This window comes from Enhydra lutris, unplaced genomic scaffold (assembly GCF_002288905.1).
Source record: "Enhydra lutris kenyoni isolate GAN:26980312 unplaced genomic scaffold, ASM228890v2 scaffoldscaffold92, whole genome shotgun sequence".
In the NCBI taxonomy this organism is placed as follows: Eukaryota; Metazoa; Chordata; class Mammalia; order Carnivora; family Mustelidae; genus Enhydra; species Enhydra lutris.
The window spans coordinates 3338845-3356427 of NW_019154176.1; the positions used below are offsets into that span (position 1 = coordinate 3338845).

At 50.0% G+C, this 17583-nt stretch overlaps 1 protein-coding gene across 1 annotated transcript in view; it reads left to right on the top strand.

Annotated features, from left to right (window-relative positions):
- LOC111162468 (collagen type V alpha 3 chain) overlaps nucleotides 1–7354 on the top strand; it is a 36947-nt gene extending 29593 nt beyond the window's left edge. The window contains 11 exon segments of the mRNA XM_022526905.1: nucleotides 346–399; nucleotides 585–614; nucleotides 616–693; nucleotides 970–1023; nucleotides 1104–1139; nucleotides 1582–1635; nucleotides 2284–2491; nucleotides 2573–2685; nucleotides 4247–4315; nucleotides 6053–6292; nucleotides 6381–7354. Coding sequence (XP_022382613.1) covers nucleotides 346–399; nucleotides 585–614; nucleotides 616–693; nucleotides 970–1023; nucleotides 1104–1139; nucleotides 1582–1635; nucleotides 2284–2491; nucleotides 2573–2685; nucleotides 4247–4315; nucleotides 6053–6292; nucleotides 6381–6527 — 1083 coding nt within the window. The 3' untranslated portion in view covers nucleotides 6528–7354.
- The last annotated feature ends 10229 nt before the right edge of the window (nucleotides 7355–17583 follow it).

Consider the following 17583-nt stretch of genomic DNA (forward strand, 5'->3'; position numbering starts at 1 on the left):
CCCTCCATTTTGATGGTCTGCACTGCTCATCCACACTGATCTTTGGTGGTTCATACTGTCCACAGTGACCTTCCATCTTGATAGGCCAAACTGACCCTCTATCTTGCTAGTCTACCCTGACCTTCCACACTGATTCTGACCACTGACTGTTCATATTTACTGTGCTCTAACCCCTTCGTTATCCCTTGTCACCCCTCCTCTCTCCTGACCATCCCCATAATCACATCCCTTGTAGTTCCCACTTGAAATCTGAGTAATTTCCCATTTGACTCTCCCCTAATCACCCACATGAACCTTGAGATTTCATGTTTGAGACTCACTAACTGAGCCTCACCCTCCTTCCAGGGGCCCTCTGGTCTTCCAGGATTGAAGGGAGATGCTGGCCTCAAGGGGGAAAAGGTAAGGATATGACCTTCCATTATTCTCCCCCAATTACCTCCATCTCCTCCACCTTTACCTGCCTCCCTGGCCAGAGGGCTGGCAGGTTGGGGTCTCCTCTGCTCCCACACTCACAACCCCAAGGCTCTAGAAGTATCCCTCCCCACCATATTTCTTTCCCCATATATGCCTCTTTTGTCTTACAGGGCCACATTGGATTAATTGGGCTCATCGGCCCCCCCCGGGGAAGCTGGTGAGAAAGGGGATCAGGGGTTGCCAGGCGTGCAGGGCCCCCCTGGCCCCCAGGGAGAACCTGTGAGTTCTATCCCAAGCGGGAAGAGTGTGTTCAGAGGACGGGTGGGTGGGGAGGCAGAACTGGGGCTCATTTGGAGAGCGCACATTTGGGAAGCTGGGGTCTAGAATGAAAGGGGTTGTGTCTGGGGAAAATGGGGGCCTCTATCTGGGGATTTACAAGTCAGAGGCTGTGTCTGTGGCTTGTTCTCTTGAGGGGACTAGAGGCTTGTCTGGGGGATATGCCTGGATCATAGGGGTGAACCCCATCCATGATAACCTCGATGTTCCTTTCTTCAGGGTCCCCCTGGTCCCATCGGCTCTCTGGGCCACCCTGGGCCCCCAGGCGTGGCGGTGAGTAAGAGGGGTTTGTGGGGTGGGGTCACCATGGTGGGCCAGCTGGGACTCCAGCCTTCCCTGTCTCTACCCCATAGGGTCCTCTGGGACAGAAAGGCTCCAAGGGGTCCCCGGTGAGTATATGCTGTCCCTTGGGCCCCTACATCCTGACTTCCCGCCCCCTTTCAACATCACCACACCTCAGTGCCTTTGCATTTGTTTGTTTGTTCATTCAATCACACATTCACTGAATATTTATTCAACATCTACCGTTGTATTTTATCAAGTCTAAGATGCCATCAATTTTAACAGGAGCCATTATTTTAGAAACCACTATGAGCGAAAGCAGTTTTGACAAGGAAACTGATTTGCCAAAGACGTTAAGATGTTGCTTTCAGAGATGTTAAGCTATGGAAAGAAAATGTGCATTTTATCCTTGGTGCGAAGCAGTGCATGTCCCTCCCCTGGTACTGCACGTGTGAGTGTGAGACTGAGTGCGTGTGAGAGCGTGTATGTGTGTTGGCAGGAAGGGGTCTCCATAGACAGAGTTCACTCCCAAGTGACTTCTCCCTACAGGGATCCTTTGGTCCCCGTGGTGACACCGGCCCCCCAGGTCCCCCTGGGCCCCCGGTAAGTTCCCCAGGGAGTATGATAGAGGGTTCCCCTGGGTCCCCCAGTGCCCAGAACTGGGTGGAGTCCACAGCAGGTGTTTGTGGCATGCAGGCGGGGAGGAAGGTGCCTTGAAAGCCAGAGGGGGTCTGGGCTGTGTTGGGGGTTTAGGGGGGTACCCATAGGGGCTCTGATGGGTCTCGTCTTGCTTGGCTCTGTCATCCCGTCCATCTCTCTCTCCCTGTCTCTCCTGGGATCCGTCTCCTGGACTTTTACTGTCTCTATTCCAAATACTTGTTCCCCTGTTTTGTCTCTGTTTCTCTCTTCTTCCCGTTCCCTCTTTCTCTCTCCGCTTTCCTTACCTCACTTGTGAATCTCTCTTTCATTGTGTTATTACTTCTGCTTTTCCCCAACTCTGGGTCTTTCTATCTCTTCCTCCCGTTTATCTCTCTCTGTCTCTGTCGGCCTCTCTATCTCCTCTGCCCCTTCTCCCCTTTCTTATCGCTTATTCGCTTATCGCCCTCTTTCTCCCCTTTCTTATCGCTCCCCCCCAACCCTTGTCTCTTTACCTCCCATGTCTCTCTCATCTTTGCTTGTCTCTCTTCCTGTCTCTCCTCCTGCATCTCCGCTCACCTCTCCTCCATACCTCCCCGCCCCGCCCCTGCTCAGGGTCCCCCAGCTGAGCTGCACGGGCTGCGCAGGCGCCGGCGCTCTCTCCCAGGCCCAGGGGCGCTCGAGAGCGGCCTGGAGGAGGTGTTGGCCTCACTCACGTCGCTGAGCTTAGAGCTGGAGCAGATGCGGCGCCCTCCGGGCACGGCTGAGCGCCCGGGCCTCGTGTGCAGTGAGCTACACCGCAACCACCCGCACCTGCCTGATGGTGAGGTCCCTCCCTGGCGGGGCGGGCGGTAAGCCTATGGGGTCCTGCCCCTGCACACTCACCGGCGTGGCTCTGCGGCAGGGGAATACTGGATTGACCCCAACCAGGGCTGTGCGAGGGACTCGCTCAGGGTTTTCTGCAACTTCACGGCAGGAGGAGAGACCTGCCTCTATCCCGATAAGAAGTTTGAGATGGTGAGTGCCTGGAGGAGGAGGGTTGGGGGGGAGAAAGGGGGCTTTGGAAACCACCTCAACCCCTCCCCCACCACCAAAGCTATATCCCCTATCTCCCCTCCCTGCCCAATGCACACACCAGACTTTGGATCCTTACCCTTCCTTCAGCCAACATTTATTGAGCACCCGCTGTATGCCAAGTCCTGTGAAGGGCTGGGACTACAGCAGAGAATAAAAAACCAAACAAAACTCTGCTTTTATGGGGCTCACCATCTGTGAGAAAAGATAGACCAAAAAACCTAATTAAGAAAACGGAAATGGTGGAAGCCTTTAAATAGGGGATAAATGTGCCAGACTGTTCTGAGCACTTAGCTGCATTTGCACTGAGTCCCAGCCACCTGGTGTGGGGTGCAGGAGCCATCATCCCCAGAGAGGGAAACTAAGGCAGAGAAGTGATGGGATTACCCCAAGGCAGGCTGGCTCCAGAGACCCAGCCCTTAACCACCATCTCTCGACCTGCTACCTCATAGGCCCGCAGACTCATTGCCCTCTAGGCTGTGGGTTGGGAGGTGAGACCACCTGGTTCCCCAGAAATACTGGGGTGCTCCATCAGGGAGCCCTCAGCCTCCCAGCCCCAGCACTGGGCTGAGCAGCGGAGGGCAGCGGGCCAGCTGCCCCTTCTCTAGAACGCTGGGTTGGGAGAGAGGTGTCACCTCAGTTGTTTTTATCTGTAAAATGGGACTCGAGACAGGATCTGCCTCAGGATGGTTGTACCATCGAGGTACTGACGCACGTGTCAGGCTCAGTGATAAGATACAGGCAGCCCGTGGGTCTGTGCTAATGCCTCCTCCACGGCTGGTAAGATCTGCAGCCAGCACAGAGCCTGCAGAAAGGCATGGCGATGTCCTTCTTGTTGCTTATTTTTGACTAGTCAGAGCCCTGGTTTAGTAGGAGCTCAACCCCCCCCCATCCCGATGGGAATTTAGACAAGCTCAGGACCCCCAAGTCATGTAGAACTTGACTTCTAAATGGTTGCTGGTCCCTGAGACCTGAGCCATTCCCACGAGCTCACCTTCCTCCTGCCCAAAGGGGCTGGGGAGGGGACTGAGGAATGATCCAGAGTTGGTTCCCCAGACACAGACCCTGAGACAAGGATTTGAGGGCAGGTCATTGATTTAGAAGGACATCTCAGGAGGCACCAGGAGAGAAGGGTGGGGAGTGGGAGGGTCTGGGGGAGGCGGCCAATGAGGATTAAAATGTCACCATTGGGCACTAAAGGCTCAGTTCTACTGGGGGACATCGGGGAGACTGCATTGTCCCACCCAGCGGGAGAGGGAGCAGGCATTTATCCACCAATCTTGTCAGTCATGGGTTGTGGTCTGCTTCAGAGGGCGTTCAGAGGGCGGGGACCCCTGGTCCCTTGGGCTGCCCTATGCACCAGCCAAGCTCACCTCCATGGCGAGAGAATAGCCCAAGAGTCCTGGCTATACAGGCTGCAACTTTCAGTGTGGGGTAAATGCAGGAAAGACCTCGCAGGCACCCAGGGCATCTTTTACGCTCACTACAACCCTCTCGTCCCCAGGTAAAAATGGCCTCTTGGTCCAAGGAAAAGCCAGGAAACTGGTATAGCACATTTCGTCGAGGGAAGAAGGTGAGTTGCTGGAGGCCAAGGCGGGGATAGTATGAAAACTGGTGGGAACTGGTGCAGGGAGAGTTGGAGGAGGGGCTCTGAGAACTGAAAGGAACAGGGAAGACTCACCCCTGCCTTCATGGTGATTGCAGGCTTGGTGGGGGTGGCAGATTGGGGGGGACAGCATTAGATATGTGATGGAGGGGATACAGAGTATGGTGGAGATCCAGACGCAGTGCTGGAAGTACCAGAGGCTTCCTGGGAGCAGTCACAGATCAGTGGAAGCCTAAACAATGAGTTGGGTCAGCAAGTTAGGGAGGACAAGGAAAAGTGTTGCAGGCAGAGGGAACAGCATACATGAAGGCCCAGAGTTTAAAAAAAGAGGGTCTGGTGAATTTCAAGAGAAAGCCACTTGCTCTGCTCTAGAAAGTATGAAGAAGGGATTAAGAAAGGAGGTGGAGTAGGAAGGTGAGGGTTAGGCTTACCACCCCCCAGAAAGACCTGTGAGGCACAGGGAGCCATGGAATGTGTTTAAATGAGGGAAGGACCCAAATCTAATCTCTGTTAGAAGAGTGCCTCTGGGACTGGTGAGGGTAGAGTGGGTGGAGGAGACTGGTATGTTGGTCTGGGAGAGAGAAGAGGTGGTCCAGGCTGGAGCTTCTGCTATTGGGGGTGGGGAGGAGGGCATGGCCTGGAACTTCTGGGAGGGAAGTCAATAGGACCTAGTCATTGCTGAGATGGAGGGCAGGTAGGAGAGTGTTGGTGGGCTGGTGCCCGGGAGGGATTCTGAGATATGTAAACGAGAGGAAGAACAGCCTTGATGGGTGGGGGGAACTTGGGTTCAGTTTGGGATTTGTTTATGTAACATACACGTATGTGCTAAGCACCGGAAATGTGGCGACAAATAAAACATGGCTCCTGACTTCATGAAGCTGATACTCTACCAGGACCATAACCAAAGAAACAGGCAGACAATAACCAAAGAAACAAAGCTCTAATATAGTGTGGGGATATCTTGGTTTGGGTTCCCCTAAAAGAGACCCTTTGACAAAGACTCAGTTGCAAGTACTTTATTTGGGATGGGATTCCAGAAAACATCAGTCGGGGAATGTGGAGATGCTACAGAGAAGAGAAGGAAGCCAGAAGGAACGGATTGACCAGCCAGTTATCTCAAGCCCATGACACGTTAATGATATATTTTATTTGACCCAGTGCATCTAAAAGAGTGTCATATCAATATAAAGGTTACTGAGGCATTTTAAATTCCTTCCCTCCGAGTTCTGCAGAGTCTGATGCGTATTTTACATTTATAGCACGTCGTAATTTGGATACTAAATTTCATTGGAAGCTCTTGATCCGTACTTAGATTTCATAAAAGCTGCAGTTGAAAAGGTAGATTCGTATATACTCAAGTTGTTCCACACCCAAGTTTTCTGATAACTGGATTGAGCCTCAGTTATTAGCCATGAATCAAATACAGTAAAACAAAATAATTACTTTAAAATCCAACAATTAATTAACGTTTTAAGCAGTTTCCTCCTCATCGGGTACATTTCAAGTGCTCAGCAGACACGTGTGAGTGCCTAGGGGCTTGCCAGGCACCTGTGGGTGCTGGATGGCTGGTGGGCCCACCCAGAGAAGGGGACGAGGCAGAGGGGGCAGGTCGGTCGGGGGATGGAGAGCCTGAGAAGTAGGTTCCTTAGAAAGAAAGTAGGGGTCAATGGGGCACTCTCACCTCCTGCTTTGTCCCACCCCCAGTTCTCCTATGTGGACGCTGATGGGTCCCCTGTGAGCGTGGTTCAGATGACCTTTCTAAAGTTGCTGAGTGCCACAGCCCGCCAGAGTTTCACCTACTCCTGCCAGAATTCTGCCGCCTGGCTGGACGAAGCTGTAGGCGATCACAGCCGCTCCGTCCGCTTCCTCGGAGCCAACGGGGAGGAGCTGTCTTTCAACCAGATGGCAGCAGCCACCATCACTGTCCCCTATGATGGCTGCCGGGTAAGGGGAGGGGCAGGGGCTGGCCGCAGTGGGGAGGGACCTTGGTTGCCCTCCTGCTCACCCGCCATTCTGTCTTCCCTGTGGTCAGCTCCGGAAGGGACAGACGAAGACCCTCTTGGAGTTGAGCTCTTCCCGAGTGGGCTTTCTGCCTCTGTTGGACATGGCGGCTACTGACTTTGGCCAGACGAACCAGAAGTTTGGGTTTGAACTGGGCCCTGTCTGCTTTAGCAGCTGAGAGTTCTTGGGGTGGGAGGGACAATGAGGGAGCCCCCGATGGGGTACTTTTGGTGCTGAGGCCTTGAAGCCATCATATTTATCATCTCCTGTGACTGCGGAGCCTGGGGAGAGTCTGCTCCTCACGGTCAAGCAATATCCCTTCTCCATTCCAGGCGGCTGGGGGCTGCACACCCCTGGCCCAAGGGTCCGGCTTCCTCCTCACTGCACCGTAGCTGACATACTGTAGTCTGGCTCTTTCTCCCTTCTGTGCCCGCCCATCCCTCAACTCCCCACCCCTGATGCCCCATGCAAGGAACTTCCAACTCACAGCTGACGAATGCCCCCCACACCTGCCTCCCCATTCCCTGGGCAGTGCTCTCAACACCCTGTGGTGCTACCCTTTCCCATAGTTAAGCACTGGATGTCTCCTGATCCCAGGCTGGGACCCCTTCACTCATTCCTATTTTCAGGTGGGTTCACAGTGAAGGAACTAAAGTCAGACCACAGAGGGAAGTGAGACTTCCCTGGACTGAGCTGGGTGCTCCTTCTGCTGCCTCCGCCCAGCTCTGAATACCGCCCCCCACCCATATCTCCCCAAATGCACCTTGCCATGCCAGGTGGGATGGGAGCCAAGATGGTGGGGGTGAATCAGGATCCTAATGGTGCTGCCCTATTTATACCTGGGTCTGGATTAAAAGGGAAAATCCCCTCTGTTGTATATTTAATCTGCTTCCTCCTTAGGGAGGGCTGGGATATGATGAGACGGATTCTAGCATGTTCCCCTCCCCTCCAGGGCCATAGGGCATATTTGGCATCTCAAGCCTGAGAATAAACCAGTGAACTGTGTCCCTGTGTCTTTCATCTAGTGCTGGCTACATCCTTCTTAAGGTCAGCCTCTTGGGTCACCTGCGGTATCTGCCCCCACCTTCTTAATTGGGTCTTTGGGTACAGGTGGCTTTGGGAACTGGGGAGCATCTGATTATAATGGCACTCCCTGGAGATGTTGGATCTGTTTACCAATTCAGGTCCCTAGAAGAAAAGTTGGAAATGGCCAGATCTCTAAGAGAGATCTTAAATGTTTTCGCCATAAAAAAGAAATGCTAATTATGTGATGTGACACAGGTGTTAGCTAATGCTATCATGGTAATCATTTTGCAATATACAAGTGTATCAAATCAACAGGTTGTATGTCGTAGACTTACACAATATCATATGTCGTCAATTCTGTGTCCATAAAGCTGGAAAAAATGGTGAACTTATTAGGAAGACCTCAAACTTTGAAGAAGAAAGAGGAGAGGAAGGAGGGAGAAGAAAGAGGGAGAGAGGATAGCTAGATCTCCACGTTGACCTTGATTAGTCCTGGAGTCGCTGGCTGAACTGAGGGTGTGGGAATGGATCAAGAGGTGACGTGGGATGTGGTTTGGGTTTGAGATAAAATGACTAGAGGTGAAACATCTGGGTGGCCATTCAGGAGCTGAGTTGAGGGTAGAGAGGATTGAATTAGAAGTGGAGCTTTGAGGTGTGCTGGATATTGGGGGGTAGGGGTTGGGTGAAATATGTTGAAAATGGTTTGAAGATCAGTCTAATAGGAGGCTGGTTTGGAGTGAGTTGAATGAGTCTGAGGTTGTGGATTGAAGATGGGATCCGCTGAGTTGGAGGTAGGGCAATCAGTGGATTGAAGTTAGGGTTTGAAATTAGATGTTGGGTTGACATGAATGAGGGTCAATTTGGGAAGTAGGATGAACGGAGTAGAGGTAAGTAGGGATTGCTGTGAATGGGGAGTGGGGATTGGCAGTTTGGTAAGTCAAGATGGCGTCAGTTAAGATGAGAGTTGGGTTTGAGGTAGCTTGAATTGGGGGTTAGATGTTGGGTTGAGGTTTTCTTTTAAATAGATTTATTGAGATGTAATTCACTTACCATATAATTCACCCATTTAAAGTATACAATTAAATGGTTTTCAGTATATTCACAGACTTGTGCAACCATCACCACAATCAATTTTAGAACATTTTCATCACCTCAAAAAGAAAGCGCATATCCATTAGCAGTCACTTTCCAATTCCCCCAGACATCTCAGTGGTAGGCAACCGCTAATCTTTCTGTCTTTATGGATTTGCCTGTTCTGGACATTTCATATAAATGGAATCATATAGTATGTGGCCCTTTGGATCTGTCTGCTCTCATTGAGCACAATGGTTCAAGGTTCATGTTGCAGTGTGTATCGGTACTCCATTCCTGTTTATTGTTGAATCATATTCCGTTGTCTGGTTATATCACATTTTGTTTATCCATTCATCAGTTGATGGACCTTGCCGAATTGAGTTGAGTTAGGAGTGATGGAGGGCTGGTGTGAGTTGAGTTGGGTCAGGTGGGCTTGTGTAGTTATGGGTTTTAGGTTGGGGTGAATTGTCTCTCCAAAAGCCAGGGTAAGCCCTGCCACCTAGGTCCCATAAAGCCATCTGAACGCGTGTCCTGGATTCCCTCAGGCATTCAATAAACATTACTGATGCTATGAAGAATATTGGGGTTCAGGAGTTGACTGATGAGTTTATTTTCCATTCACTTACTCATTCACTTGTTTCATTCTCTTGATGGTTTACTCGGTGCCACACACTGTTCCAAATGCTGGGGTAGAAGAAAGGTGTGGTGTCTGAGGGATCTTATTGCTGAGGGAGACAGAATAGACAAACATATAGCTATGTAGTGTGATTTCAGGAAAATCAAACAAGATGCAGAGTGATGGAGTGGTGGATATTTAAAAGAAGGTGGTCAGGAGAGATCTCACTGAAGAGGTAATATTTGAGCAGAGAGACCTGAAGGGTGAGAGGAAAAGTCATGTGAAATTTGAGGAAGTATACTCTACACAGTGAAGAGTCCAGAAACCCTAAAATACCGATGCTGACTCTTGAGGGGATGGTGTTCCCTTGGTTACCTCTTCTCCCGACTTGTTGCTTTTGCTGATTTTTTCATACTGTTCTATCAACCCAAATGTACACTCAGGCCTGCTTCCCATTTAGTTCCTCTCCCAAACATTCTTAACTCAGTGCACATAGTGCCAAGGCTGTGTGTTGTTTTCCTCTTCCTGAGCACTCCTAATTGGGAACACATTTCCCAGCTTTCCTTGCAGTTAGGTTGGGGCACACGCCTGGGTCTTGGCCAGTGGGGATGTGGGTAACCATAAAACCTCCCGCTGGATCCTCTGAGCGCTTTCCGTCTGTGATGACCTTGGAGATCACAGTAAGTAAGTAAGTAAGATGGGAGTGTCTCCTATGGAACTAGAAAGGGGCCAACTTCTCTGAGCTACTGCTTGGAGGAATGCTGCAGGGGAATTCCATCAAACAAGTAACTTGATTGCATTAAGCCCTTGAGATGTTTAAGAATTGCTTGTTACAGCAGCTATGATTAATTATCCTGACTAATACAGCGAACGAGTCCAATTTTTACTGAAGATCAGCATGTAAGCATGTGTGCAAACCGGGAGGTCCCACTGCAGCAACATTGACAGATTAGAAGTTAATATTGAATATCCTTGTCCTTAAAAGTCCCTGGTGTCACTGGTGGTATCTGGATTTTCCACGATTCTGCTGCCGTCTGCCATCTTTCCCTCCCTGATGCCTCTTCTTGCCTTCTCTCCTCATTCCCTTCCTCTAAGACTGTGCACACTTAGATCAAATTTATCTCACTTTCTTATGAAGAACCATGCACGACATTTCTTATACACCAAATCTCAAGATTTATTTATTTGACAGAGCTCACAAGTAGGCAGAGAGGCAGGCAGAGAGAGAGGAGGAAGCAGGCCCCCCCATTGAGCAGAGAGCCCGACATGGGGCTTGATCCCAGGAACCTGGAATCATGACCTGAGCCGAAGGCAGAGGCTTTAACCCGCTGAGCCACCCAGGCACCCCCTTATACACCAAATCTTCATCCCCATGCAATCCATGATTAGTTCAACTGACACTGTTAATAATAAAGACTACCGATTGAGCATTTACCTGCCAGGTCTCGTTCATCAAATATTTTCCCTGGATGAGTTAATTTATTCTTTATTACACCATTTGAGGAAGGTTCTGTTACTATCCCCATTTTGCAGGTAAGGGAATTGAGGAACAGAGAGGTAAAGTAACTTGCCCAGAGTCTAGAGCTAGAGATTTTTGCCTAACAAAAAGCCATTATCTCTTTTAGAGGAATTTTTTTCCATCGTTTTTTAAAAAAAAAACTACATTTAGGGGCGCCTGGATGGCTCAGTTGGTGAATCGTCTGACTCTTGTTTTCAGCTCAGATCATGATCTCAGGGTCGTGAGATTGAACCCTACGGGCTTTGCCCGGGGTATAGAGCCTGCTTGGGATTCTCTCGCTCCTTCTCCCTCTGCCCCTCCCCCTCCATCCCACTCGAAGCCTGTGTGCTTGCGTGCTCTCTCTCTCTCTCTCTCTCTCTCTCTCAAATAAATAAATAAATAAAAATCATTACATCTCTACACAGCCCAGGATTTTATAAATGCAGGTCCACTGGGCTCTGCTTTTGCAACTCCAGACCCACCCTGGTGCAGGTATTTTAGAGGGGAGGAACAATAAATTGGGTAATGAGTACTCTTTCATTAACTAAAAGCTGGTTAAAGTATTAGACTCTCAGCCCTACTGAATTAAGGTAATTGACAAAGGTGTAAGAAGGGAGCTCTGGGTCTCACACTCAGTTCTATGTATTTATCCAGCATCATCGCTGGCACCCAGGCGGCTGCTGGGAAAACCCCCAGCTGATTTGCATATCCAGTGGCCATAATTAATCCCACCACTTGTGCTTCCTGAGCAATTACACCTTCTGTGTTCTGAACTGGGGTTGGGGCACGGCAGCCAGTGTGGGAGCCGCCTATGGCTTCATTCAGGGCTGTAGGAGGTGGGTGGAGTAGCGAATTTTGCACACATAGGCAGCATCACTGGGAACAATCAGGTTCAGCAACATACATCGACCAACCGCCCAGAGAATCAGACCCTCATTGTGTCACATCCCAGATCCACAGGCGATCTCAGAGAGGCAGACCCGTGTTACACACACCCATTCACTTCAGCCAGATCCAGACACGCTGACACGCATAGCAGCCCCCACACACAGCAGCACTACACACAGTTGTGCACACCCAGTTGTGCCTGGACACACACCCAAAGCCGCCCTCACACGGCCACATAGCCATGTTCATAAACCCACACTCAGATGCGCAGCCACACCCGAGACCCCCATTGTCACACCCAGAACTGCTGCAACCTGGGGTCTGGTACATGCTATGCAGGCAGAAGGACACACAGCCCCACCCAAACAGACATGCCACCAACATATAACCTACACACACAGGCTCAGGTAAACTGATGTCATCGATGTTTCCGAGATCCCCTCCCCGACTCCGCACATTCAACCATTCATTCAATCAGCAAATATTTATGAAGCACCTACTTGTGCCAGGCACTGTTATAGGGTCTGGGGATCCAGCAGTGAATCAAACAAGGATCTCTGTCCTTGTGGAGTTCACACTCGGGGATGACAGGCAGTAAGCAAGTATGTATATGACGTGTCGCATGGTGCTGTGACGAAAAATAAGACAGAGAGGAGGACAAGAAAGGTGTTCTTTGAGACAGGGTGGTCAGGGAAGCCTGCCTGGAGGAGGCATCCTTGAAGAACAGGCTCATTCAGAGAGAGGGAAGGTGCCATGTGACTTCTCACACAGCCAGATCCAGAGACACAAGACAACAAGGTCGGGGCTCAAACAGGTACAGACCACACAAGCTTACAAAGGCCTGTCCCCACAAAAGCGCATGTGTGCCCTGCGTCTAGAGTGCTCCGCACGCCAGAGTTTCCTTTTAAGAGGGTGGGCCTGTACCCTAAAAGGACAGTGGGGATACTGGGGAGACGAGGGACCCTGAGCAGACAGAGGACCAAACTGATCTTGAGAGGCTGTCCTACCTCTTACTTGATGCTGGTCTTGTCTTTCTACAGGCTTTCCCTGCTCTTGGTAGAACTCTTTTATTTTATTATTTTATTTAATCTTATTTTTGTGGTAAAAAGCATATAACAACATTTACCATCTTAATCATTTTAAGTGTACACTTCATTAGTGTTAAGTAGATACACATTGTGCAACAGATCTCTAGAACTTAAAAAAAAGATTTATTTATTAATAATAAATTAATAATTTATTTATTAATCCCAAGCAGACTCCCCGCTGAGCGAGGAGCCTGACACGGGGCTCCATCCCACAACCCTGAGCTCATGACCTGAGCCGAAATCAAGAGTCCCATGCTTAACCAACTGAACCATCCAGGCGCTGCTCTCTAGAACTTTTTTACATTGCAAACCTGTATCTCTGTCCTCCGTGAACAATTCCCCATTCCCCCTCCCCCAGCCCCTGGCACCCACCATCTACTTTCTGTCTCTGTGAATTTGACTCTTCTAGGGACCTCATATAAGTAGAATTGCACGGTGTTTGTCTTTTGTGATTGGCTTATTTCACTGAGCATAATATCCTCAAGGGTCATCCATTGTGTGGTGTCAGAGCTCCTCTCCCTCTTAAGGCTGAATGCTATCCCTGCCTAGCCTGTACCCCACATCTTGTTTATCCTTTCACCCCGTCAACAGACCTGAGTTGCTCCCAACTCTTGGCCGCCGTGAAAAATGCTGCTGTGAACGCGGGTGTGCAAATATCTCTTACAGACCCTACTTTCCGTTCTTTTGGACCTATACTCGGAAGTGGGATTGCTGGATCCGGTATATTTCTTTTTAAACATTTGTTTGCACAGATCTTCAGGGTTCCGTTTGATGAGTTTTGACAAATGTCTACATATCCTAAACAAGATGCAGACTTGTTTCCAGCACCCCAGAAATTCCTCATGTCCCTTCCCACGCCCCCTCCAAGACACCACCTCTTCTTGGATCCATTTCTAGTGTTACAAAGCCGATGAATGAAATATGGAAGGTGTATGGAGGCGGTGTGCTATCCCGGCTAGAGCCAAGCCATCTGGTCCAGTACCAGCTCCTCTGCGGGGGCAAGTGTGACTTTCACTGTTGTGAACCATGGTCTCCACCATGAATAACAGCACCTAAGCATTGGGTTGTGTGAGGGTTAAATTCCTTAAAATAGGTCACTTAGAACAATGTCTGCCATGTGGTAAAATGCTAAAAGACTGTTATTATAAAAAATACATACAATGTGGGGGCACCTGGGTGGCTCAGTCGGTCAGACGCTAAAAAGCATCAGACTCTTGATTTCAGCTCTGGTCACGATCTCAGGATCATGAGATCGAGCCCCGCCTTGGGCTCCACTGGGCGTGGAGCCTGCTTAAGAGTTTCTCTATCTGTCTCCCTCTGCCCCACCAACTCGTGTGTGTGTGTGTGTGTGTGTGTATACGTGTGAGTACACACTCTCAAAACAAAAGAAAAAAAGAAAAAATACATATAGCAAGAACTTTATAATAAACATGTGCCCACCACCCCGCCTAAAAAACAAAGCATCATACACACATTTATGCCCCTGTATACATTTCTGCCATAGACTGCCTTTCCTTTCCCCACTATGGGTAAAAGAGTATGAACTCAAATTTTTTAAAATTTATTTTTTAAAAGATTTTATTTATTTATTTGACAGAGAGATCACAAGTAGGCAGAGAGGCAGACAGAGAGAGAGGGGGAAGTAGGCTCCCCGCCGAACAGAGAGGCCGATGCAGGGCTCGATCCTAGGGCCCTGAGATCATGATCTGAACTGAAGGCAGGGGCTTTAACCCACTGAGCCATCCAGGTGCCTCTCAAATTTTTTTTGAAATTGAGATAAAATATACCTCACATAAAACTTACCATGTAGCCATTTTTAAGTGTCTAGTTTGGTGGCCTTGGGTACATTCACATTTTTGTGCATTCATGACCACCGTCTGTCTCTGGGACTGTGTCATTTTCCCAAACTGAAACTCCATACCCATTAAACACGATTCCTGTTTTCTCTCTTCCCTTGAACATGGGAACTTCTGTCCTTGGAGTATTTCTCCATGTTTACTGCATCCCGGGGGCCCGTATCCATGGGTGACGCACATAGTTTGGCAAGTTCTTGAACTGTCTCTAACTGGTACAACATTGAACATGTCTTTGGCAACTTGCCTTGCTAGCTAATCCTGTCATTAAATGCTTACCTCAGCATAGCTGTCTGTTGTACTCATGAACTTTTAGGTGCTTTCCATTTTGTTCCATTCACACATGCTGGCATGTGTCTTTGTGCACATGGATACATGTCTCTGGGGTGTATCAATATAGGCGAATGGAAATTCAGGGTTATGGGGAAGACACATCTTTAGCTGTCCTGGGTGCAGTCTTCATACTAGTTGGCCAAACTACACCATTCCCCTTCCCACTCACCACTCTCCCAAGCTTCCAGGACTCCCTGTCAGGCCCCAAGTCTTTCTGTCTGGCAGCTCTGGTCTCACTTGTCATCATCCCTCAACAGGTGAGCAAACCTCCTGCACTCCGCAGCCTCAGGGCCTTTGCATCTGCTCTTCTCTCTACCCACTGAGCCCTGCCAACTCTTACTCAATTTTCGGCCCTGACTTGCCCTGTCCCCAGGCTAGTCAGGACTCTCCAAACATGCGCAGGGCTCAGAGAGAACTCTGTCCATCTGTGTATACACTGAACTCTCAATTACTTGAGGGCAGAGGCTTTCTTACTCATAGTCACAAATCTAGGGCAGGCTGGACCTGGAGTGAGTGTCTTGTCTCTACTTGTGGATGAACGGAGGAGTCTTGTGTCTACTATGGGGCTTGAGTCAGGGACGCCCAGAGACCTGAACTCCAATCCTAGTTCCACCACGTCCTAGCTGTGTGACCTCAGGCAAGTGGCTTAACCTCTCTGGGTCCCTCACTTTCCTCTCCTATGAAACCCTTCCCCAGACTGCTGCAGGGGTTGAAGGGAATCCCAGCCAGGTCTGGCTCAGGCTCGACCCTTCTTGGTAGGAGCTGCTGTGATTCCGAGCCAAGTTCCGGGCCTGTAACCTCGATTAGGGCCTCGCTCCTTCCTGGCTTGGCAGGGCTGGGAAGCAATGCTGGGTCTCCTTGTCCCGCCAACTCATCCCTCAATTCCCAGGCCAGTAATGGGAACCACATGTGCTGGATACAAGCCTACCCTCCCTCCTTCTCCCCTCTTCCCCCAGAGAGGCCTCCTTAGTCATTCTGTCCACCTCCCCCTTCCCACAACCTCATTCCCACGCTGCCCTGGCCTGGGCTTTGCGTGTCAGAGGGTGTCTGTGGATCCCCTATGGGTCCGTGTGTGTGTGTGTGTGTGTGTGTGTGTGTGTGTGTGTGTGTGTGTGTGAACTGTGTGCCTCGTACCATGCATCTGAGCGTGTGACTGGGTCTGAATCGCAGGTCACTGGGTGTTTCGGGTGCCAGCCATGTTTCTCTTTTGTGTGCTTGTGTAGGAAGTGCCTGCCTTTCGTGTATGACTGTCCTGGAGCCTGGTGTATGTGTTTGAGTAGGAGCTATGTGCTGTTCTACAGATGTCCATATGGGATGACGTGTTCATGTGGGGTTTCTCTGTACGGTGTGAACTCTGTGTCCACACTGGGGATCTCTGTGCATGTGCGCTGTGTGGCCAGATTGTGGGTTTGTGCATTTTTTTGTGTTGGGTGGGTCTGTGTGTGTTGGACCCACTGTATTCACGAGTGCCAGGTCTTGGGTAATTATGGCTGTTTTGCCTCTGATGTTCTTCTACTATCGGATCGTGCGTGTGCATTTCTGTGCGCCCTCGGGCCTGGGAGGTGTGTATTGGGTTGTGAGTTGCATGTGCTTTTGTGTGCCAGTTCCGAACAACACCATTTTATCCTGGTGTGGTGTGGTGCCCCTGGGTGACTGTGTGTCCATGGTGTGTGTGTGTGTGTGTGTGTGTGTGTGTGTGTGTGTGTGAGAAACCTGGAAGGGAGGGAGTCCCAGGGGTGGCTGCAGTTCCACAGTGAGTAATGGCCCAGAGAAGGAGAGAATGGGGCTGAACAATGGAGACAGACTGCAGGGAGCCCCCAGGGTTGAGCGCGGAGCTTGGGAACCTTCTGGGACATGGAAGGAGGGCTGAGCTCCCATTCTGTGGGAGCACTTGGGGGTGCGGAGTTGGGAGCCCTGGACCTGGAGCACACTGGAACGATGCCCGTGGAGATGCATGGGCTTGGGAGGCATAGAGGTGATGCTCGGTAAGCTGGGCAACCAGGCCTTCCTGGTGCCGTGAACACCACGGGATCTGGCCCAGCTATTCCCCTGCAAACACAGCATTAAAATTCTCATGTCTGGACTCAGACATGAACCAAATTACAGTCTCAGCCGTGCTGTATATCCTCTCTATGGCCTTCAGGCGGTGTCTTAAGCTCTCTGAACCTCAATGTCTCCAACTGAAAAATGGGACAAAGGCAGATGAGGTCAGTGCCTTGTCCACATCCCCTTGGCCTTGACACATTCCTGTGCATACTTCTTCCCACCTCAGGGCTATCTCAGTTCACACACTGGATAGGCTAGAAAGGCTAAAGAGTGGGCGCCCCAGGGAAGGGCCCTCCCTCAATGACATGTATGACCTGGAGAAGAAGCACCCACCTCCCTCACCCTCAGGTGGTACAACGGGAAGGAGCAGGTTCTACCCTCTCTCGAGACCAAGGGTCCTTGGCAGGACTGACCCTCAGTTGCCCATGTGGATTTGACAAGAAAGGAAAGACGTGCAACACATAACCCAGTATAATGCTTTGGAGACAAGAAATGGAGAAAGACAGAATCTTGATGCTATAATAGGAGCCCTGGATCCAACCATGCCTGAATTCCATTACCCCTGAATTTTTTTTTTCAGTTACGTGAGCTGATATTATTATTATTAATTTTTGTTAAGACAGTTCTAGTTGCCTTTCTGCCACTTGCTACCAAAGGCCCTCTGAATGATACACAGAGGGACCCACAAGAGCAAAAGCATGAGTAGGCATGTGTGGCATTGATTCATTCACTCATTAAACTCCTTTTGGTCATCTCTGTGTGGGCCCTATTCAGAGTATGGGAAAACAAAGGCCTGGATGTATCTCCCTCTG